At 36.5% G+C, this 26,101-nt stretch overlaps 1 protein-coding gene across 1 annotated transcript in view; it reads right to left on the bottom strand.

Moving 5' to 3' along the window:
- Positions 1–448: 448 nt before the first annotated feature.
- LOC137265431 (pleckstrin homology domain-containing family A member 1-like) overlaps positions 449–26,101 on the bottom strand; it is a 68,311-nt gene continuing 42,658 nt past the window's right edge. Inside the window, exons 4-13 of the mRNA XM_067800829.1 lie at positions 24,808–24,853; positions 18,106–18,203; positions 16,849–16,968; positions 15,941–16,126; positions 15,550–15,618; positions 14,397–14,458; positions 12,963–13,026; positions 11,718–11,798; positions 10,914–10,988; positions 449–612 (exon numbers count right to left, since the gene is read on the bottom strand). Coding sequence (XP_067656930.1) covers positions 541–612; positions 10,914–10,988; positions 11,718–11,798; positions 12,963–13,026; positions 14,397–14,458; positions 15,550–15,618; positions 15,941–16,126; positions 16,849–16,968; positions 18,106–18,203; positions 24,808–24,853 — 873 coding nt within the window. The 3' untranslated portion in view covers positions 449–540. The remainder of the gene's footprint in view (positions 613–10,913; positions 10,989–11,717; positions 11,799–12,962; positions 13,027–14,396; positions 14,459–15,549; positions 15,619–15,940; positions 16,127–16,848; positions 16,969–18,105; positions 18,204–24,807; positions 24,854–26,101) is intronic.

Below are 26,101 nucleotides of genomic sequence, written 5' to 3'. Positions count from 1 at the left end.
CAGACAGAGGCCACAACAGTCTGTCTAGACCAGACACAGGCCACAACAGTCTGTCTAGACCAGACACAGGCCACAACAGTCTGTCTAGACCAGACACAGGCCACAACAGTCTGTCTAGACCAGACACAGGCCACAACAGTCTGTCTAGACCAGACACAGGCCACACAAGTCTGTCTAGACCAGACACAGGCCACACAAATCAGACTCATGAGCCTGTCAAGGCATAACGCAATCCACACAAGTCAATACAGATTGAACACTTCACAAACAGCTCATCAGTAGCAATTGTGACCCAAAACATTTACAAAAAGATGTGACAGTTTAAATGTAACAAGGAGTTGTACTGTTCTTTCCATATTAAAAACACTAAAACTATGAAAACCCTGTTGATGATATTATATATAACAAGTTGGATCCAATATTGTATAAACAGTTGGCCAAAAGCACTATGACAGAGTCCCCCTGATTCACATCCTGTGATGAACGTGACAGGAGAAGACTTTGAGGAGCAGAAAGACAAAAAGTTGAAGTCATTTCCTGTCACCAAAACATCCAGTTCTTCTTTCGTAACTTGCCACGCCCACCGACATCACCTCCAAGTCGATCACGTAGCTGAAACAAAGGGAGACAACTGAGAGAAGACATTTACATTGAATGAGTTGTAGCATTTCTGTAAAAAGAGAAAACTATCCATTGAAAGCATGGTACTTTAGTTGGATGTACCATGTTGAAATGTGAACCTTGTTTTATCAGTGAGCATGCAAACACACTTTCCACTGGGCTTATCTCCATTAAAACCTTGACGATAAGGGGTGGTGAGCAATGAGGCATCAATTCTCTAGAGTAGTGTTGATACATAACCATGCAATTGTGGATCTGCCTTTAGCAAAGATACAGACAATGACAAGATTTTATTGACATCAACTTTTTTATTTTGAGAAAGACAATGCCTGAGTGAGCATGACTTTATGCTGCTATTAACAATATTACAGCAGGGGCACCAGAAATGGGCTTCACACAATGCTACCATGTAGGGAATCGATCCCAGGTCTTTGGCTTGTTGAGCAAATGCTTATCCCCTAGGCTACCAACCACAGGCCTTGGTACTTTCAAGCCTGACTTACACAACACACTGAAAAGAGTGGTATCATGCTGAATGTTTTTAGCTGCACATAAGAAGATAATTGAGTGGCATGCATAGCGAGAAACCTGTGTTCCTGTAAATACTTTCAAAGAAAGTTGCATTTTGGACGAAACACTTCAGAAGAATAACATATGACTGAAGCATGTATGACATTGCTAAGTGAATTTTAAAAATTCTCTTTTGAAATCCTACAAAACAAACACCATATTTGACCAAGGTCGCGACTTAATCTTTAAAATCCATCAAAATGGTGTGTTCCATACCTCAGCCAAACCACCACCAATGATCTTATACACTACATATGCTAATCGGGCATGAATCGATGCAACAAATATGTGGTGTGAAAAAATAATGTGAAAACACACATCTATTCTACTGTTTATTTGTCAATCATCCATATACACATTATAACATAGACAAGCATGCAGTAAAGTTGCATATTGTCAGCATCTAGAGCCAGCCAAGCAGCAGCTTCATACCAGCATCGTTATTGTCTCAATACTGTTATTGGTGATTTAGAGACACAAAGTTACTCATTGTTCTGCTCAACTACATTTGAACATTTAAATCAATTTTGAATTTTTAGTTATTAGAACACAGCAATTACAATGGACAGTCATTTGCATAAGTGTTTTCACCTATGAATTAAAAAAAAATCTTAACTAAAAAGCAGGAAACGTTTAACACAATGCTATCAACCATTCTTTATTGAACACAGTGGCCTTGAAACTACAGTAATTATCAAGCTTAAATCATCTTATCAAATTGCTGTAAAAATATCACATGAAAATGAAAGGCAAATTTAAAGCAATGAAACAAAATGTATTCAAGTGAGTTTGGTGAGGGACACATTAAACAGTATTTCAGTTCCACAAAACGATAAGTGATGCATGGATGTGTATTACTAAAAAAAGTTATCTTGTTATCACTACAGTTAATCTGTAACAACAGATGACAGATTAACCTTGGTGAGAAATGATACCATCATCCATTCTTGAACTGGTTTAGAGCAGTATACAATACCATTTAAATTACAAACTCTAGTTTACCATTTTTAATCATGCTTGATAAGCATAAATAATATTTGATTTCTTTTCTAATATGAATATTGGTGAACAAAGTCAATCTGTTAATTTGATGAACCAAAAATAATATGGGTTCTAATGGGATTTAATCCTGAACATTCTATTTCTGGTTGGTTGCTGTTATTAAAGCCACACGCAGCAATATTGAATATAAAGACTATGGAATAAATCCAATATAATAATCTCACTGAAGAACGACTGAATACTATGCGGTGTACCCTTCCTGCAGTAAACAATGGTTAAAACCATTATTTGGATGACAATAAGTAAAAGAAATTAAATCTGTTAAGAAAATGTCCTGTATGTTTTTAATCTTGATGCATTAAATTGGGTCTCAAATTTGGAAGACATTGCAGACTGCACTTTGCCTTACTTCTGATTATTTTTAAGCATGTTAGTTTTAACACTGTCAATTCAAAGACTGAGAAAACAGATATGCCGATAATTACATTTAAAATGAAAACAATAAATTTAACGCAGATGTCAAGCTGAGATTTGTTCAGAGCCAAATTGCCCCATTTATGACTAAATGCAATTTTAATTTTTCTTTGAACAGAAATAATATTCCATGGTACCAAACAATCTTCAATCAATAGTGCACAGAAAACAGAATTCACCACACTGAATAATAATGTGTATAAACAACAACAGGTCATCATGTGGAATTTCTGGTTTTGTAAGTATGTGGTTACTCTCAGTTCAGTCCAGAATTGAAAATATTTAAAAGTTTCAACAATTACATGACATATTATTTTAACTGCTTGATATTTCACATGCATATTCATAATCTATGTATCATCATAAAATATATTGTAGTTACCCCATAGTGAACTTGTTGTAGGCACAGTTCTATGCATAGGTATTCTATTTGACCATAGGCTCTATGAATAGTAGCTATTGTCAACAATGATTCTGGATTATCAGTCCTCGGGCATTTCTTTACGGGCAATCGCTGCCCTAAACTGTATCAAACTAGGGTAATCAGCGACATTTTCCACCTAATTAAGCAAGGGAAGATAACTCCACTAAAATCTAGGTAAAATTTGGATACAATCAGAAATGTTTGTAAAATATGTTTTTCACCAGAACATAAATAATCATTGTTCACTTCGCTTCTATTGCATTGCCTGCATGAAGATGACAATGATTTTGTAAACTTCTAAAGGCTTAAAATGTCACAGAGTAATAATTTGCGTGTGACATAATGTTTTCTATGGGGCCACATCTAATTATTTAGATGGTGCAGAATAAGAACATGTCATCCAAATTCATAAAATCCTGAAATTTTGGTGAATATACCTGACATTCTATGAGAAACACTAATGATACAATGTTGTTTGTTGCGACTAGATCTACAAAGCTTTCATGCATGAATATCACAATTGTCTATTTATGTACAGTTATCTCCCCTAGAGGAATGTAAGATTTAATGGTAAGCTTAGGGAAATCCTTTCAAACATGAGCAACTCTGCAATGAGTAACTTATTTGCTACACAATTATGCTATATTATACTTAAAACCTATATACACAAACTCCCTCCTCCCAACTAAAATCAATCTCGTGTCAAACAAGAAAAAATCATTTGTTAAACTATAGAGAATTTAACTTGTGGAAGCTGATTCGTCAAAAGGAGACTGAGTAGTTCATGTGGTTTTTAAAACAAACTATTCTAGAAAAAATGTTTAATATTCTGTGACCTGTACATAAAACGATAGAACGATACAGTACTAATGTAACATATCATCTGATGTTTTTTACCAAAATGTTGAGAGAATAGAAGCCTGGTATTAATATTCTTGGGTTCTGATGATGTGTCAGGAAAACAGTACCTCTGTCTCATCAGGATGTAATGACGAGACAGTCTTTGTGTAGACGCATCAGAGAGACAATGACAACTGGGAATTCAAATAAATGTTTATCACATTGTCACTATAAAGGACATCCTCATTTATCAAGGGTGTTATATTTCAGTATGTACATCCTGGTTATAAACAAGTATGACAGTAACTTCTATAAAATAGAATTGTTATGATTTTTAGGTTTAAATTATGACTCTTGAATTGTAATGCATACAACACTTGTAATTTAATGATTTTCTTCCCTGACACTGTAGGGCTTTTCCAACTTACAGCTCATTCAATCATCAAATCCTGTCCTTTATATTTATCCAGTTTTTAATCATAAGAGCCTCATATGACACTTTTTTGTCCTGTTGAATCTTTTGATCGGTTGTCGATTTCAGCTACATATTTGAGGTATTCGGAGAATGTCGTCTGATTGGCTGAGCGCTTTTCTATTATATCTGATGTACACCACTTACAAACAAGTAACATTTTCTATGTTACCAGCTGAAATGCCAAACTGTGGGAATTTATTTGGTACTTTGTGTTAGAATTTCATTACAGTCAATTATGATGTACGGAAATTTGATGGAAGGGAGATAACTCTAAATTTATTTTTCTTGTCTGCTCGAATCCGTGTCATCTGAAAATCAGTACTGGCTAATCGCCTTACTCTGGTACTGATTAAAATCCAATACCCATGATCCCATCTGATACCCATGATCTGATCCGATACCTATGCTTCAAGTTCAAAATTAACATCAAAGTGTTTGGTAAGATAAATACTTTGTTCACTGGGCCTCGGGACCCATGGGTTATGTACCCCTGACTAGTGAACAACATATTATGTAAGCGGATAGCATGAAGTGAAGCAGACTACAGTTTAAGTCAACTTAGCCCCAGTGTTATTCATTATACTCCTGCACTGGGACTAACAAAACCTAGCTGGAGGCCGCATCAGGTAACCTATGTCCAATCAAATGCAAGATGGCTAAACAGATTTAACCAACCAGACTACCATTTAGGGTTGGGTGGGACTTACAAAATACACCGGCCACTGTCAATGATCTCTTAACAAACGAAAATCTGCATATAACACTGATATTTGACCTGCAGTATATACGCTTGTTGGTTTCTGTTGACAAGGTTACCACTAGCTAATTTTTCTGCAAGCTGACATCCTTGAATATCATCAAAAACACTATATTCAGCGACTGTTTATTCACTGTGTTGTGCTCCATGGGCATTGTCTAGAAGTGATTGTAGGGAAAATAGCATTTGGAATCATTTGTGGGGTACAAACCATTGTGTTCGCAAAAGTTCAAAAGGTATGTGCGAATGTCCACTTTCGCGATTTGGTTAGCTGTGCTCTGATTGTCACTCTCAAAGGTTACCTGACGCAACCTCCTGCTAGGTTTTGTTAGACCCTATGTCAGAGTGTAATGAATAACACTGGGGCTACTGAACAGACTACAGATATTTGCCACTTTGATGAAACCAGTGAGCATGAATATGACTATGACTATAGTGCCACAAACTGAAAAACATAATTGGAAAAGGTCACGATACAAACCCAGAATTTGCTTCCAACTAACACCTCAGGCTAGCATTGGCATTGCAGAGTTTTTGAATGGCATTTAGAAATGATGCCCATAACGGCAAGAATCCATGGATGTCATCCTCTTTCTTTTGAGGGACATGACGCTTCAGAGATATTCTTACTCCTTCGTCAGGTGGAAGAAATGAGTTTTTAGCAATATTTCAGCAACATCATGGTAGGGAATACCAGAAAAAGACTTAACCCATTGTACCCATGTGGTGAACAGAACCCGGGTCCTCGGCATGACGAGCGAATCCTTGAACCACTAGACTACCCTACCGCACTTCATATGGTGGAAGAGTAAGGACATACTCTGAAACATCCATAGTTGACATCCACTAATTCTTGCCTTCTTGGTTTATATTCTCACACACAAGTAGAATCAATTTGAATGGTTGTTGAGAGGGCCTGTGTTAGCAAAACAAGTAATGATGATTTTGATATCCTTGGAAGCTATGGTGCAAATGCGTCCAGGGTGTTATTCAAAATGAATGGAGACATAGTACATGAAATAGTAGACGATGCAGGATGTCTCATAAATACAAGCCATATAAGTACCCTTGGCTGTACACATGCTTGACTTTTATAAAACATAATTTAGTGTTTATCTTGGCTATATTCACACTGAGTATCACACAGTGATAATGATTTTAATAGCTGCTGAACATTATATCAGTTAAACAACAGCCTGTCAGTTTGATGGTGGACAAGGGTTGATGTGAGGCAAGGCAGTTATGGATATCACACCCCTGTGACTCCCACAGGAGCGAATAATGAGTTAATGCCACTTTGAAAAGCATTCAGTTTCATATTATTTCAGTTTGTTGTTAAATGCCACACTCAGCAATGTTCCAGCTATATGGCATCAATCTGTATATATTCAAGTCTGGACCAGACAATCCAGTAACCAAAAGCATGCTGTGGAAAAATCTAGAAACACAATCAAAACGAACCAGGATTCAAATCCATTAATATCAAAGGTTTCTATCAAAGGTTATTACACTCATGGAGCACAACTCTCCACAGTGAATTGCATCATCTCGGGCGGTTTGCATCAGTTTGCATCCTTACCCTATTAAACATGATGAGATACACAGCATGATAACAATGTTGGATTTGTTGCCAGCACCATGGAATCTTTGCATCCAAGGGACACAACTCTGGACAAATAATTTCAAGGCCAGAAGACACTGAACCATCCATGAATAATGATGAAAGATTCACAGTTTATAATATATGTAAAAACATCAAGAACATGCAAAACTAGTCATGATATTCCATGCCAATAATAAAACATGGACACATATTGTATACAAATAAAACAAATCTACCGCTAGTAAAACAATAGATGAATGTGACAATGTCAAAGTGGTTGTAATATAAAAATAGATAAACATTAATACAAAAAGAAAAGGTCAAGCCAGACCAAATATTTCATCATTTTAGGTGTGAAAAATGTCACAAAAGACCAAGCATATTGTCAAGGCATATGACTGGACTCATGATTACACATGATATCTAGAGACACTCAACAGTCAGAGATTATCAAGATTTATAAGAAGATATCAAGACCATACTTGAGTCTGAGTCTATGACAAACACTGGTAAGAGTTTCCCAATGTTCTCATTTCCTCATAAATCCCAGGCATAGTCTTTCTATCAACAATTTTTCCTTTTTTCACATGACAATATTTTTGCAAAAGATTGACATAGACTTGTTGACATAATTGGTCTGACCTCAATATCAATGTAAACAACATCACATAAAAGGTGGGACAATATGTAGACTTCAATGACTGGACCAATTCAAACTGTTTAAAAAGATATCACATTTGTTTCCTTGTCTCTCCTGTTCCATAAAAAATCTAAAATCTGTAAAAAAGGACATAAATGATGTCATATTTGCTTCCTTGTCTGTCATGTTCCAACTGCACAAAAATCTCTCAAAAAGGTCCTTTGTTTCGAACAATAAATTAAATTTTTTTTGGTTTTGGTTCTGTTTCTTAACTGATCAGGTTGCAACATTTTCAAGGTATAAAAAGAGGCATTAAAGAAACTGCTTACATCTTGAGTAAAGACAGTCCTACTGATCCTTCAGATATGGTCCCACCTCTGTTAGTATGGAATGTTTCAGTACAAGTCCCAAGTTAGTACATAGGATGATGTGCACACATACCTCACGATACAGGGTTAAAATAAAATGACAAAATATTATGCAGAGCATCAGTCGAGTGCATGAAATAAAACCATGGTCTTGTTCCCCAACCGACACCAGTACACAGAAGGCACCAGAAGATATTATATATTTTGTATTACACTTTTTCAATATCCCCATGTGAATCTCCTCATCTTCGCCTGAACACTGAAACCATCCACTTATAGTGGATAAACTAAGCTTAAAAATTAACTAACATATTTCATTATTGTTAAGTGGTAAACAAGGCAAAAACATTATCGAACATATTTTCTATTTTTGGTACCTAGTAAATTATGCGAAAACATTAACATGTATTTCAGTTTTTGGAAAGTGACTGACTGACAGATCTAAAGAGGAATATAATTAAGTTCCGGGCCAAGATATTGTGAATGTGATGTTAAAATGTGTTCTTTAACATTTTTAGATTTTTTGGTACGTCGTAAACTATGCAAAAACATAACTAACATTTTCATTTTTTTGAAAGTGACTGAACTACTTTAAGATCTAAATATGTACATACTTGAGGTCTGTGGCCAGCTATTGAGAACTGTCACTTATGCAACAGAGCAGTTAAAACGTGTTCTTGAATGTTATTTTAGCAATACTGTTTAAAGTAATAAATGTTTATATTTATGATGAAGCAATATGAAGGTTTGAAGGTATATATTTACCAGTGAATGAGGTAGGGACCACCACTTTGAACTGTAATCAAGCCTAACAAGGAAGGAAAACCAACCAGCTTTGATAAAAAGGGCTGCAGTAATTCAGTTCGATTCATCAAAAATCAAATCTGACACCTTAGTTTTGATAATCATTATCACTAATTCGATTTAATATTTGAATAATTGTTTTAATTATTTCCACACAATGTAATTTTGACTCTAACTTAAGCAGTTTCTAGTGCCGAAACCGCAAGTCAGACTTAATCCCACTTCGAAGCCGTGAGTATCATGCCACCTTTAGCAATATTCCACCAGTATGATGGTATGATGACAGTCAAAATGGGCTCTCAAGGACTGAAAAAGAGCTTAATTTGGCGGATTAAGGCAAGATGAATGTTTAAGTGGCACACATGAAACATTTTCAATGTGCACTGGTGGAACAACTATATTACAGTGAGAGAGTGAGTTTAGCTTAATGCCGCAGTCAGCAACGTTCCAGCATTACCATTGCAGGGAACACAAGAAATGGGCTTCACACATGGTATCCATGTGAGGAATCGAACCAAGTTCTTCGGCAGACGGGTGAATGCTTTTAACCACTCGGCTACCCCACCCACAAATTATAAGCTCATCATGATAATAATCCTCACTCACTGAAAATGTGATATATGTATGTATGACCAGTTCAAATGATTCAAAACCTATTCTTGAACCGATCACAATGTTTATTGGTGGCACTGTCAGTCATATTAACATTAAAATGGCCATTTTAAATGCCAATGGACATAACAGGAAATCCAGGCACATTGCCTGCTCCTTGTGCTACATATACTATTATCCCTGGTCATTGGACACAATCATGCTTTCTGGTACTCTTTCAGCTCACATGGTATCAGATAATCCAGTGTTCAAAATCAACATTGATCTGAAAACTGATGACGTGTCAACCAAGAAGCAAGCCCAACCATCCAATCCCTTTGCCTCTTGCAATATCCATTGGTTGCCGAAGATCAATTCTGAGAGAGATCATCACGGTTCCTTACCACTAGGCTATCCTACTATCCCATAACGCAAAGAGAAAACCATGAAAAGTATCCACTTACTACTTCTATTCATGAATGTTACTGTCTTGTCCTCCCTCGCTCTTTATACTGTTATAACAGATTTCATGTTACAGTTGGCCCAAAGACCTCAGTGTTCATCCCCAACTCAAAGGCCAGGTTACAGCTTGGATAACTTCGGCTTAATTATGGTTTCAAAGTTGTGTCAGTGGCCAGTTCTAATCATCTCGCTACAGTAACTGCTTGGGGAATTGCTCTCCACTCAAACACATGAAACAAAACATTTGTGCCTAATGTCATTTCTAATTGAGTTCATGAAAAAAATGACAATGAAAATGAGTCTTTTATTAAAAATCTGGTGCTGATGTATACTGAAGAGTTTGTCGGTTCATATTATGGAACCTCTATTTATGTTTGTAAATTATTATGTTTAAGTATTGCTTGTTTTAGGTTTAATAAAAAACTATTCACATATTTGACTTTTGAAACAGCAATACTATAGCACAATGCTTTATCAGTGTATAAAAAAGTATGGCCAATACCTAGTATAAATCAAGTAAACCCTGTTTGTTTTTTGTTACGACACAGTTAGAAACAAGAAAGGTAACAGTAGACATCACATATACACTGTATATCACATACAAGTCATATAGTCTGATTATTTATTTATTTATTTATTTATTTATTTATTTATTTATTTATTTATTTATTTATTTATTTATTTATTTATTTATTTATTTATTTATTTACTTACTGATGCAGAAACTACAAGACATGCAAAAAATTACCGTGACCCCTCTACAGCTACCAGTACACAATGGGAAACATCTATTGCCTAAGGGGTTGGAATGGACAAAAGGCATGCTTCTTTCCTTCGCAATTATTATGGGTTTTTTTCCAGTCATATAACTATAATTAAAAACAGGAGAACAAGTTTTTAAATGTTTGACATTTTAACTTCTTTGCATGATAAATATTATTAATACCTCATGTAGTGATGAACATACATTAATAAACACTTAGTCCTTTAACAAAACATCCACCTTATGTATCTATCACATTCCTGCTTATGAATAATGCAAGATGAAAATATACAAAAAATGACATTTCAAGTTTTGATACGATCCCCATACAATACATGATACAATGGTTCATACATGTGAGTCACACCAGGACGAGAGCATGCGGTAGTAACAACAATGGCTCATCTCCAGTCTTGTGGGTTAAATTGTCAAATGCAAAACAAGATTGGTGCATGAAACTAGTCGTCAGTCCATCAACACAAATCGACATCCAAGGCATGCAATGTTGATGTCTCATACCCACACTTCCTTGGGGTAAGTCTTGCCACAGATGTCATCTTCAAGTGTTTGGTGACTTTCTGTATCTTGCATAGACTGAAAAGAGAAATATGAATTATAATAACAAGAAGTGAGAGAGTTAATCCTGCTTGTAGCAGTATTCCTGAACTATCATGGCAGGGGACACCAGAAATGGGATTCAAACGTTGTGGGGTATTGAATCCGGGTCTTCGAAGTAATGAGTAATTACTTCAGCCTCTCAGCTATTCCACCACTTCTATTAAGAAGAAAATTAATATGGCTCAAAGGCTTTCTCTAAAAGCATACAACATAATGGGCATTATTACAATTATACAACACATGAAGGTATCCCTGCTGTGAGATTATTGAATACCTGAGGAGATACAGTTATTCTGATCACCTGCTGGTCATCATCCTGCATTTCCCCAGTGTTCCCAGTAACCTCTCCAAGCCTTGTATCCATCTCACAGGTCATACTATCGCAGATTACTTGCCCTTGATTTTCATTTGCTGATTTTATTGGCTACACTGGTAGGTCTAAGTACCAATCAGAATGTGAGTTATTAAAATTTTAATTATTGCTTTAAAGACTTGTGCATGTCTATCTGAACCAGGGTAATATGGGATATTTTGAGTCACATAACTAGTTCAACATTGCTGTTTAACTATACATTAGGTGTGGAAAAGTATTACAGTTATATCACAGTATATCTTCATAAAGTGTCAATATAAAGTGACTGTTTGGCGATGGTGTTTTTGTTAATTCTGTTCTGGATGATAGAGTGACAAAGTCAGTGTTGTCACCTTTCGTTCTTCCATCTTTCGACTCCGAAGCAGCGAGCGAATGGCATCAATCCAGCTGAGCATTTCGTCAGGTGTATCACACTGTGGAACATAGTGAGTGAGTGAGTTTAATTTTATGTCACACTTGTAGAACAGGAGAACTCAAACTCAGACAGACATTTAAATATACCACTGTCTCTGAAAACAATGTCAAAGCTTTACCATAGATAATACAGTAAAGTTTCAAGCAAATCAGTTGATGATGAAACTGAAAATAACTTGAAACTGGTAAGGTGCTGGAAATTGTTTGAATACTTTGAGCAGCAATTTACACATAAGATCATCCCTTGTGGTCAACAAATCCCCATTGGTGAATTACTCCAAATATGGATGACCTATCTCACATGGAACTAGGGATGTACAGATTCAGTTCGATTCATCCAAAAATCAAAAAGCTGACACCTTACTTTTAATTTTCAATATAGGTTAGCTCCACTCGTGTGTTTTGGGATGGTTAATATCCTGCATTGGGAACAAACATTATGTATTTAGTTTGCCAAGGTTCGCTAAATACAATGTTTATTCCCAATGTAGGATATTAACCATCCCAAAACACACGAGTATCATAACCTATTTATTTATCATACGACGTCATACAAAATTTAAAATTTTGATTTAAAAAAAAATGTGATTTCATTTGCCACGGTTCATGAAACTAATCTTCCTGAGACGTGACTGCACATCTATGAGGTCAAAAACATGTGCATAGTAATATGGAACTTCACAAGCTTGGTGACACAGTTTTCTACCGATCACTCATTTGACTGCGTTATGCCATTTAGTTTCCAATCAGCTTGTATGTTTAAGAAAATATCCGTTGGCTTTATCCTGCAGAGAACTCTACCCATTGTATGATAAATATGCATTATCTATTCAATATTTGAATATTTATTTATACTATTTCCACATAGCAAAAGTGTTTCAAGTACTGATATAAGGCGAAATGCAATTAGTTGATGCTGAACTAATTACCCAATGAGAACTGTTGCTAGTAGACATCATATTTTAATCCAACCTCTGAAAAAGTTCTCAGTGTGATATGTTTTGCTTTACAAACTCAGTACATAAAATCTGATGTTTTTGCATATGAAGAATCGAAAATCGAAATCTGAGGTCCATGTGAATCCCACAGAGAGTCAAAGATTCTAACCGTACAAAGGAAGCTGGGAAATATCAATGACAAACCTGACATTGAAAGATACTTACTTGTATATAAAATATTCGTTTTGATGTTATGAGTTCAAATAAGTTATCCCTGTTTACATGAGCACTGAAACAAGACAGAAAACAGTTGTACATCATATCAAACAGATAATTCCATCACTTACAGATAACAGATATATTTTCACTACAAGACACGTGTTGTAAGGGATGAAAGCAAGCATGACAACATGATTGCAAGGGAGGTAACTCCTGAGAGCTTAACATCACTGGAATCCCATGCTCAAAGTGCACCCCCAAGGCTTGAGTTTTGAGTAAATATGCATATGCATATTTAGCTTTTATGTATGGTAAGATTACACCCAGTTTGTATCTGTTATTGCTTCAATGATATCTTTGAAATCATCCATAAGAAATAATTGCATCTATTTGATAATAGTGACAGTTTGATTTGGTAAAACACTGATTTGAATTCAGATACCCAGGGACCATATACCGAAATGCCAGTATATGGTCTCTGAGATACCTTATTGAATATTAGTATATTGGGGACAAACTTGAACTTTCAGCAGGCCAAAGCAGTACCACTTGTACTGATAAATTTATTATTGAAACAGGGAGAATCTTTTATTTGAGCTAGAAACTGGAGTGTCATTTTGCTACTTGGACTCTTGAGAACAGTTCTGAGTGAGTGAGTGAGTTAATATTTAACGTCACATCGGCAATATCTCAGCCATATCATGACGAGAACATTTAACACTAAAATGAAATATATGCATATTACAAAAAATCTGTCAACAGAGGACAGTAAAGCAACCAGAATATCACAATTTTAATTAAAACTAGCATGAAGAGTTAAAACTAATATCACTATTTAGACAATACAATATAAAAACAGGCTATAGATCACCATCAACAGAAAGTAGATCACCACACTAGGGACCATAGGGACTTATAGTACCTTTGCTACCTGCATGGTCCCTAGCTGGATTTACACCATCCATTCAGCCGCTGGCGAGTGTACAAAATGCTAGCCAAAATTAAAACAAGAAGAAGAACAGTTGTGAGTGATACAAGACAACTATATCCACCTGAAAAAGGGGGGAAGAAACAAATTAAGAAGTTGTTATCCATGTGTTTGTCTAGAACAACCACAACAACTTGTAAATTCATTCAAAGAATTTCAGTATCTGACTGAATGATTTCTTTAAGTGGCATTTGTGATTATGTTTAGTTGCATGCCTCACTCCGAAATATTCCAGCTATAAGGTGGCAGTCTGTAAATAATGGAGTCTGGACCAGACAATCCAGTGACACGTGTCAACAATGTCAAGAAGACTAACCAAAAGATCCTGTTAGTCGCATTATATGCGAAGCATGGGTTGCTGAAAGCCAAGTGTAACCCTGATCTTCACATCTTTACAGATCTTTATAGAAAAAATCATTTTGAAGTTAACTGCTTATCTGTCCATGGCTTACCCGGATGATTGTCTGGCTTCTAAGATTTCAGACACTGGAATTGTACGAATTGGGCTTTTGTCCTGAAAAAAGAAACATCATGTGTACAAAACTTGAAATTGCAACACAAGTATATCAAACAAATGTCATGAAATATTTTAATACTACTGTACATATTCAACAAAAATGGTCCAGTTTCCAACTCTATAGTGTACATATATTGGTGCACTATCTGAAGTAAGTTCTGGGTGCATGTGGTGTTCAAAAGCTTGTCTTATGAAGTATCGCATGTAGACTTAAGTTTAGTCTACGAACATATATAATGTTGACAGCAACACATTCACCCATTTACACTGAAAAGGATCCCAAGATACCTGAAGAAACCTAGACCTGCTTTTAAAAAAAAACTAACTGAAAAATGTGAAATGTTTCTTTACCATCGGCGTGTCACTTTTATTTGTGAGCATAACATTTTTTTATTGCCATCTTAAAAAATAACTTTGACTTTGCCGTATCCTGATCATCCATTCGTCCACTATAAGAGTGAGTGCCTGTAAGAACGAGTGTGACTAAATCTACAACTTATTAACATGTGCTAAACTTTCCAAACTGTATTTCTGAGAGGGGAGAAAAAAATAGAAATGTGTTCCACCCTCATCAATTTTTTTCTATCAAAAATTAAAAAGCCAAAGTCCTAATGCACTCGTCACTTTTAAAAGAAATGTGCCCGAGAAACATTTAATTACTTGCATGCAGCCTTAGGACATAAGCATTGCAGGGAGGGCTATGCAGTAGGAAAAATAATGTGGTTCAGTGTCTGCGAAACTATAGTTCACGACACATACACTTGGCTAAAGCATAATAAGTGACCAGCAGGCCATTTGTGTATCTAATGGGAAAATATTTAGTAACAGGCCATAGCAACAAATCAACATAAATATGACAAGAAGACAGCACAGAGAAACATGTATTTACATCATGGTGACCAAAAAAATTTGATTTGGGCCACACCCATCAGTGGTTAATATTATCAAACTAGAATTAATTATTTATATTTCTCAGCCTGGGAAGATGAAATATTAAATCATAACCAAAACAATATTCACACAAATAAATTGTATTGAGATATGTATATTGTGACTAGGTACTTTGTGTTGGTCAGAGAATTCCTTACCTGTTCACTCCTGTAATAGCTAAATCCATTTTCATGGAGAAGGAAAAAACGCCTTTTCCAACTTTTCCTCTAGAACAAAAAACATGACCTGTAAATTCACAGCATTTCACTTTTGTATATACTTTCACCACAGCTTAATATTTTGTTTTAAAAAAATGATCATTTAATTTCTGAAGGTCAAAAAAAGCCACAATTTTTTGACTGCTGGTGAAACATACACAAGAAAATGACCACTGAATTAAAACCAGAGAATGGCTTGTCACTGAAAACACAACAATCAGATAGGTTATTAATTTTGCCCCTTTTTGGATAAAAATCCTACATATGAATATACAGTAATTGGCAGAACCATGGGTCTTTAATGCATATTCTGGGGTATGAAGATACTCACCACTGCCCCTTGTTTCACCCCATACCCTGCCTTTAGCGACGTGCTACCCCTTGAGGAAGTTGTCCGAGGGGCATCGTTGATAGTGCGACACAAGGAGTTGGAGGGGGAAACACGTCCGGAGGAGGATGACCGACTCGTGGACTCCTCATCCTCACTACTGCTCTCACCAGACACATCCTCACCAGTCTGCGGAAAAACAACACCATGGTGACAGTCAACACATCAAAGAACAAAAACAATGGATCAGATAAATAATTTGGTATAGAACTGGCCTTCCACCACCCATGCTTGTAAGAGTGACTAACAGGATCAGGGGGTTATGCTGTCTGACCTGGTTGACACAAGTGATTGTATACCAAGTGCTCATGCTGTCGATCATCAGATTGTCTGGTCCAGACTCGATTATCTATTTACAGCTTGCCACAATATAGCTGCAATATTGCTGAGTGTGGCATAAAGCAACAAAGAAACAAAAGTAACTGGAGATAATCTCTTCAGAAGTGTATCAAACCTGAACGCAGTTCCTCATGGTCAATAATTTTACCACATTATTTAGTCAATAGATTTAAAATCAGAGATAGCGGATCTGATGAACACAAGCAGACAATCCTACAAGTGACTGAGTAAGGATACTTTTTTACGCTGCATTTAGCAATACTCCGGCACTATCACTGCTAGGAGGACCAGAAAACTGCTTCACACACTGTGCATCCAACTTAGGCCTTCGGTGTGATGAGCAAACTTATTAACCACTACGCTACAGCATCTACTGTTATGCCAAATCAACCACAGGACTTCATTGTGACAACGGCACTGCTGCCATAATTTTACAAGTAATACATGTAATAACATATCAATGGCTGGGAGATGAAACATGCAAGGGAGACAACTCCAGTAGCTTTACTGACCTGCACTGGCATCTTACACACCACACCACCAGCTATCTCGGTCACATAGGACTTCTGACTAAGGTCACGTGCCTGCCATTCTGTTGCACGTAGGTGCTTGACTGCATCGTCCTGAGGTACCTGTAGGTCAAAATGTGATCTCATCACTCAATGGACGCTAGAGAAACACATCTTACTATACAATCAAGGCATTAACACTTATCTGCCTTTCATTCTTACAACAGTCTTTAAGCATGGATTTATTATGCCGCTTTTAGCAAAATTCAAGCAATATTACAGCAGTGACACTTGAAATGGGCTTCACACATTGTACTCATGTGGGGAATCAAACCTGTGTCGTTGTCATTACAAGTGATCACTCAGACCACTATATATGCCACCCCACCATCCATAATCTTCAAAAGTTAATGAACCTGAAAGGTCTATTCAGTCAGTTTTTCAGAGATGAAATGAACTTGAATTAGGAACATCTGTCACCCTAACATAACTACAGTCATCTGTTTCAATGGCTGATACACAAAACACATGTATCAAATACAGCTTTTTTTTTATATAGTCCAGCAGACACAACTAAATTTCAAAAATTTCTCCACGGTGAGAAAAAGGATATCTAGGACCACGTGAAACACCTACAAATGAGAATTAAGACCTGTTTATCTCATCCTCATAACAAACGTCAAACATGTAGACTGTGCAATGTAAATAAAACTATGTTTAATAAAAGCAGTCATGACTTATAAACATCTAGTCAAAAAAAACCCTAAACATTCCGAAGTACAAAAATGCTAAATGCTAGGATCTGAGAGCAATGAATTACTAACCGTGTCAAACTAAAGTATTTCCTACACATACAGGCACCAGTCAGTAGAGAGAAGGGAAAAAAAACAAAAACAAAACAAACCAATCATATAAAACTGACATTTTGTAAAAAAAAGATAAAATACATTCAGGCTCACTACTGCAACACACAATGTTTTCAGAAGGAACCAGAGGCAGATTCTATTCATGACATCAAGCACACCATTTTTTCACATTCCTGCTACAGCCATATATTTTAGTCTCCTACAACAATTACACATTTAAAGAACTTTAATCATCCCAAGTATCCCACTAATCATCATTCCTAAACTGGTTCCAACCACACTCAACAGTATATCCTCTGAGAAAGCTACATCTCCTAGCAGTAACAGAAACTGGGCTCTGTCTGTATAAAGTAGCCATTTAACTGAGGTTTTACGGTATGTTCACTTAGGTTACCGTGATCTTGCTGGCGTTGTTGAGGGCCTCTATCCATTCTGTTTTGTCGTTTTCATCTTCAGCCTCCATAAAATATCTGCGCCCAGCCACATTGATGACTGAAATATGAAATATGTATTTTCTAGAATCTGACAAATCGACTGAAATCATGTAAAAATCAGATCCAGTGTAACTCGCTGAAATGGAATGTGAGATAGACTTCTTTTGGCAATAAAACACCATGCCATGAGAAGAGAAAAAGGGTGTGTAGACATTATAAAACTTAATGCCTAACATATTTTTTACACAATTTACTTATCAAGCAAACTCAACAACTGAAAATTGGGGTAGAAAAAACATTTAGAAGAGCAATACAGGGGGCTCTGACACAAAAAATTGTTATCATGATACCTAAATTGCCTTGCCTACAATAACCTAGTCTTGAGTTCATTTCTACTTCTCAGAATAGACCCACACAACACAGAAATATTTAGAATCTTGAATCCAGTTTTAACCCATTAAAAGCTATTAATTGCTATTATTTTAGATGTTTAAAGATCAAAAACCATCCAAAGATCACCATCCCTTATCGATTCAAATATAACTCATTAGAGTCATGTTGAAAGCATATTATTTATTCCCTGTTTGAAAAGTTTTCAATAAACTGTAAACCAAAAGCAGAAAAGTCTGGCCCGGCTCAGCTGGACAGGGAAAAATGAGTTCCACAGCTGTGACTCAGTCAAGTCCTGTCAGTGACTGAAATAATGTAAGCACATTCTACGTACATCAATAACATTTCAAATTCTAATTTCAGTCCAACACATTATAAATAACAAATCAGTCCCAGTTCTTTTTATTTTGCATGTTTTCGTATTCGTCATTTTCTATAAGCACACTCTGATGTTATGACAGCCAGTGAGTGAGTATAGTTTTACTCTGCCCTTAACAATATGAAAGCATAGTTACAACGGGAACACCAGAAATGAGCTTCACAAAATACACACGTGTGGGAAAATGAACTTGGTCTTAGGTGGGACAAGCGAACACTTTAACCACTAGGCTACGCCATTGCCCCAATATTTCACGAACCAGACCTTGTAATCTATATTCAGTTTTGACAGACTTGCAGGTGCAGAGATGGACTTTGGGCTTTGTCTGTGGGTTTGTTTAACCTATCCTTCAATCGCTCTTCATTCTGTTGATCAAAATATGGGTGAAACAAATAAACATTTTCAGTGCATGTGTTCACAGTGTTCATGTGTTTCATGCATATAAATCTACACTTCATAATATTTTATGTTCGGGGAACAAGTAACAGAAAAACATACACAGCCCCTGAAACAACAAAACAAAATATTCATCTAATTTGATTTGTGAATGATGACAGCATGCTCTAAAATGCAAGGAAATGATGTCTAAATTTCAAAATTTTACAGGGGGACCCCACAAGCCCTTATATACCTTGCCACTTTCTGGTTCAGGCAGTGCTAGTACAAGCAAAATTCTTGAGGTTATGTGTTTTAGGAACGGGGAAAACTTGTTATCCATGAACACTGGAGCAGAACAAGAAAAATGTAAAGTCTGTCAGGGTCAACCTTCTCAAAGGTTCATGTGAGTTTCCTTAACCTTTAACCTTAACCTTTAACCAATGTTCACTAACAATAACACCTCTCTAGATTAACTGACTCTCACACATTCTGTGTAAGAGTGAGTGAGTGAGTTTAGTTTTAGGTTGCTTTTAGCAATATTCCAGTATATCACAGCAGGGGGCCCCAAAAATGGGCTTAATGCATTGTGCCCATGTTGGGTTTTGTGCATGAAGTCAATTCAATAATGATACAGTTATCTCATATGATTTGCTGAGCCTGGAGTCGTTTTTATTGTGCTTGATGATTACCTCTAAAGTGAAAGGGTACATTAAGAATGAGTTTTCCCATATTGCCCTGATACAGAGCAGACCCACAAAAAAACTCACAATACCCGCTTGAAGTTGACAAGCACATGAACACAAAGACATACATTATAACATTTCAAATTGCCAAAAAGTTGTTGACATATTGGGTATTATCAAGGCTAAGCTTTGTATGAGACTCCGAGATATTTTCCTTCCTCTTTCTAGATTATTGGCATTCTTCCAACAGGCACACATCAAAAGTCTGGAGACACGCTTTGATAGCTGAAGACAATGTTTCACACACACAGTCACTGTGTACAATCAACAGGCATGTTTACCACTCAAATACCTGGGTTGAATATTGCCACATTCGCATATCTCTGCAACCTGAATTATGGCAGGAATTGTGGGAATGGGGAACATGACATTGATTTCGCAGAGAACAAACAAACATTGCATCTTGTTGTTAGTTTAGATTTGTAGCTATTGTCTGTTGCCTGTGTCAGGGCTGGATTGTCTTGAGAGTAGTGAGGTTTTTACACCAATTTTAGCAGTATTCCAGCAATATCATGGTGGGGAACATCAGAAAATATCTTCATTGTATCCATGTGTTTAATCAAACACCTGTCTTGAACGTGCCACGAGTGGATGCGTATAACAGCCTAAAGCTGATGGTGGAGGACAGAAATTATAATTTCATCCATTGTCAACAAGCAGGGAATGGAACTCGGACCTCTGGTATGATGACTGAAGTCTAACCTACTCCATCTACCCCTTCCTGGAAACAGGCATGGCACAGTTTAATGGTGAGATTCTTAATGACAGGTAGTGTTTAGCCTGGGAAAACCAAACCCCATTTCCCGTCAAATAAAAAGAAAACAACATGAATGTCAGTCAAACAGTCAAAGAGGTGGTGGGGTAGCCCAGTGGTTAAAGTGTTCGCTTGTCATGCTTCACTTGTCATGCCAAAGGCCTGAGTTCGATTCCATACAGGGGCACAATGTGTGAAGCTCATATCTGGTGTCCCTGAAATATGCTAAAAGTGCCATAAAATTAAACACATTCACTCACTCAGGCTTGTCATGCAAGTCTCATGTTCAATTCCCCACGTGGGTACAAAGTGTGAAGCTCATTTCTGGTGTTCCGCGATGTGATATTGCTGACATATTGCTAGAAGCGGAGTAAAACCATACCCACTCCCTCATTTAAAGAATCTGACCCATGAAGGTCCCGGGGTAGATTATAGACCTTCAGCAACCCATGCTTGCCATAAAAGGTAACTATGCTTGTCGTAAGAGGCGACTAATGGGATCGGGTGGTCAGGCTCGTTGACTTGGTTGACCCATGTCATCAGTTCCCAGTTGCTCAAATTGATGTTCATGCAGTTGATATCTGGATTGTCTGGTCCAGACTCGATTGTTTGCAGACCACTGCCATTGCGCTCGCTCGCTCGCTCACTCACTCACTCACACACTCACTCACTCACAGAATCCAACCCCTAATCAGGAGAATCCAACCCCTAATCAGGAGATCCTGATAACTAAGAGACACAACAAAGTTACTGATGCTTCATCAAAGACTGATAATCTTAGGGAAAGCTACATGAGTTTCAGTATACATTCTGAAACACCGGGCATTTCCCTGTCAAAACCATCTGTCTGTTACTTGAGATGGCCACAAATACACAAAGAAGGACATGACATGACAGTCATATTTGCTAGGTCACGTGTAACCACAGGAAAAGGACTCTTGTGCCATGTGTCCTGGCCAACTTTCTGTTCCGTTATATCCCGGATTTGTACATCATCATCATCATCATCATCATCATCATCATCACAGGTGAAGCTATGCCATAATTCCCACGGAGTATTACAGTACATTCACTTTGCTAAAGCTTAATTTTGCTTTTGAAACACCATTAAAATTGCAAAGGGACAACAGCAAGGTGGGAGGTACAAAAATAGAAGAAAATCTACACTGCTACATTGAAGAAAAGGTAGACTTGAACAAGTATCTAAATCAATAATTAATAGTTTAATTGATAATTTGTAAAAACCATTATCTCTAACAGACTGGCATGCTTATCTAGACTTGCTTCTTTAAAAGATAGAATTACTGTACATCCACATGTTTAACCTTCAGTACAGCCATGGAGCATGGCTACAGAAAGGGATTTGTTGATGGGAAAATCATTTGATTCTGAGACTATGACACTTCTACATACTCAAGGAACATCAACTTGTGGAATTAATGATTACTGGGATAAAACAGATCAGCACTTCTGAAAAAATATTAGCAAATCTTAACTGAGATATTGTATTCAATATTTGAAATCAATGTTTTTCACTTCCAAAAACCCCAGATTTCTTGCCTAATCACATTTCTGTATGTGTTGAAATTTAAGTAATAGTCTTGCTCAATGAGCAGCTTTTGGTTATACTACACCAAATCAGATTAAATCGCTGGAATAAGCAGTTTTTGTAGGGAGTGTTCAGAACACATTGAACCATCTGTCTGATTTTATGTGAGAGGTTTCTTAAATGTACATTAATCCAGTTATCAAAACTGACCATATTTTTCAAACATTCAGAGTCGTTTTTATAAACATAATAACTTATGCAGGATGTAATAACAAGCAGGTGATATTTTGAGCGGAACTAGTGTTGGTCTGTTTAACTTCCTGGGCTTGGAAAAGGAACAGGTTGAGGTAGTCTTTTTTCAGTTTTATCGCTGCTTTATGAACAGATTATACATGTAACAGCTGTACAGGGATTACTTAATATTTTAAAAAATATACTGATGCCATAGAAGTCAATGGGAAAATATTTGAATTTGTGTACTCTTGGAAGTTTCTCTCCAGCTTCAACAATGTACAAATCACATAGAGCTTACATTTGAAACTACCAAAACTATCAGATGCACAACTGTCATGTACTAAACAGCACCACTGATTTTATTTACATTCATTAGATTAATACAAAATGCCAATTAGAAAGTTGTCAAATGCAAGATGTGTATTATGCCAGATGGGATTAAACCCAACAAAAGCACTAGAATATATGTATGTACATCACAAAGAAAGTGCACTCCCAAATATAACATACCCAGTGGAAATTAACTATGGCTTACATTAATTTTAACTTACCTTTCGAGGAATTAAACACAAAATAACCTTTTAACCAACTAAACATGAAATTCATTTTTAACCAAGTAAACATGAAAATCACTTTTAATCAACTAAACCTGAAATCCCCTTTTAATCAACTAAACCTGAAATCCCCTTTTAATCAACTTAACATGAAATCCTCTTCTAATGTAATGAGAAATGTAAAACATACCTATAAGCAATGAAGTTTAAACTTAATATGAAAAAAAAATGTCTATTTACCTTATGTTAAATGTATAACTGTCTCATATTTGTCTGTTTCTGGGTTTTTTTCAATAATATTCTAGTTGAAAACGTATCAACTGGAGAGAGCTGCCCATTCACCCTGTCACTAGCGCCAAGAACTGGAAGTCCAAACCCCCTGATAAGGATATGCAGTTGAACATAGTACAGAATCTCCTACAGCATGAGAAGTTCATGTCCTTGCCATGAAGCAGCTGTATTTGTGCTATCAAACAATGGTGTCCAAGAACATCAGTTCTTTACGGACCCTGCAGAACAGCATGTGCGTTCATATCTTACTCTGTTGCAGCTGTCACTGCTCACTAATTTACTAAGCTGTCACAACATGCTAACAACACATGAAGAGATGGACTGGTATTGTTGTGACAAAAAAGACATATTTAAGAAATAAAAATAGAAATAGCCCCATTTGTATGAAGTCTACTTCACTGAACCATGTCTGTATGTGCACTGAGAATATGGCTGGCTGCTGAAGTATGATACTATAAGTTGTCCCTTCATGCTCAGGGAACATAAACAGTGACTCTGGTAGGTTTTGAGTGCATGCAGAAATAAAATTATTAATATGTAGTCCAAATCTTTTGGGAGTAAAATTTTCAGCACAATCCTGAATCATGTTAAAATTTATTGTTTGTCTATATGTTGTGGTTTTAAGGTACTTGTTTAAATTATGTAGATCACAATGTCTGCATACAAAACATGTGTGCAAAATATTGTTTGCATGGTTTTATTATTTTTTTGCATGAAAAACCCACATTCCTGTGTTAACGCAAGCACTGATAAACAACAATGTATTTATCTGACCGAACACCTCAATGTTAATTTTCAGCTGTTTGAAGCATGGGTATCGGATCGTACACTTCAGCCAACCTGTATGAATCCAACAATTCGAATCTTGCATTTAGCTGTTTTTTTTCAGGCACTGTCTAGTGAAGTCGCTGCGATGTAATTCCCGTTCTAATATTCACAGAGACTACATTTGAATGTTTTGTCAATATTTATTTATTGGAAAGAGTCAAATGTTTTCGTAGCCATCACTAGATTTTGCAGATTACACAAGAGAAACAGATTTAGATTTATCTCCCTTGATTTCCATTTGCAAAACATTGGTAATTTCCATGCATCATATGTCATTTAATGTTATTCAAGATAAAAATCGTAACTACCACCAAGTACCGAATTAGTGGCTATCAGCAGCAGGGTGTATTGCAATGCACCTCGCTTGTACACGGGGTACACTGAAAATAATAGAAGAGTGCTCAGCCAATCAGACAGCGACATTTATGTGTAAGATAAGATTGATAAACGTTAACCATTGATCAATTATCAATAAACTTCAGGGAAGCAACTTTGAGTAAAAATGCCCCAAAGTTTGCAAGAAATGAACCACTAGCTAATAGTGGTATGTTCCTCAACTTACCAAAACAGTTGCTGACCTTCGGCCGGAGCTTCTTCCCATCGCTCACCTGGAAAAACAAACAATATGATCAAGCATGATCAAGCATCAATATGATCAAGCATGAAAACATACAATATTGATATTTGTTCTCAAGTGTTTTAAGATAAAAGACATTTTAATGAAAGCTCTCATGCAGGCTATGCAAAATAATGTGAATAACCTATGTGAGTCTGCATTGCTTTGGTATGCCTCATTTTCTTCATTGATTTGGACAGATTCTCTATGAATCACTCCAGTATGAAGCAAACTAAAGATCTGCTAAATGTTCAAGAAAACCAAAGAAAGTATACATTTGTTTGGTAAGTCTAGTAATTGCTCCAATGAAATGAAGAGATTCTTAAAGCTCCATTTCAATGTGTCCAGAAGGACAATTTTAACTTAAGAAAATTTGGGATGAGAATGGGTTAAAAATAGACAAAAATGCGCCAAGTGTCATAGGGCCACAGCTTTAGACAATTCACACAAAAAAAATCTGTGGATCTGCAGAAAATTAAGATTTCTGGCCGGAAATTATATAATTCAGAAACAAATTGTCAGCATAATCTTGATATCAGCCCCATGTGAAGCTTGAGGGAGCGTAGTCTGTCATGCAGTCACTATTATTTTTCTTTCTGCCCCACCCTCTAATAAAGCAAGTCTAGATTTCCTCAGGTTCCGAATCAGTCCATCTCTGATGTCCCTGTAGTTTATAAGGAATTAGTTGTTTCTACTAAAACTACAAGTATTCAGAGACTAGCGTTAGGCTGCAGGGAGCAATATTTCAAGATCAGACAGACTTTTCATTCCTGCAGTTCCCATGACGATGAGGATGCTGCACATAAAGCAGGTGCTCCTGGTATATATAGCACATGGTCTGCCAGGGTAGGGAATGTTTGTGAAACAATGATCTATGCTATCCTTGTACCATGACATGCTCTTGCCTATGTTAGTTACAGTCTTAGTGAGTGAGTTGATATTTAACGTCAAATTGGCAATGTCTCAGCCATATCATGAAGAAAACAAGTTATACAATTAAGACAAAAACATTTTGAAGACTTAAACCTGTAGGTGAAGAACAGCAAAAAAACTAGAGTCTTACAGACATGACTATAAACATTAAAATTAAAGAAGACAATACAGTATAAAACACAGTCTAATGACCAACAACTGATGGTAGATCACCATACTAGGGACCATGCAGATTTATACTGCTTTTACTACCTGCATGAACCCTAGTTCACTGGGATTTACACCATCCTTTCAGTCAGTGGTGATC

This window comes from Haliotis asinina, chromosome 15, assembly GCF_037392515.1.
Source record: "Haliotis asinina isolate JCU_RB_2024 chromosome 15, JCU_Hal_asi_v2, whole genome shotgun sequence".
NCBI classification, from domain to species: Eukaryota; Metazoa; Mollusca; class Gastropoda; order Lepetellida; family Haliotidae; genus Haliotis; species Haliotis asinina.
This window is presented reverse-complemented; position numbering and strand designations above follow the sequence as displayed.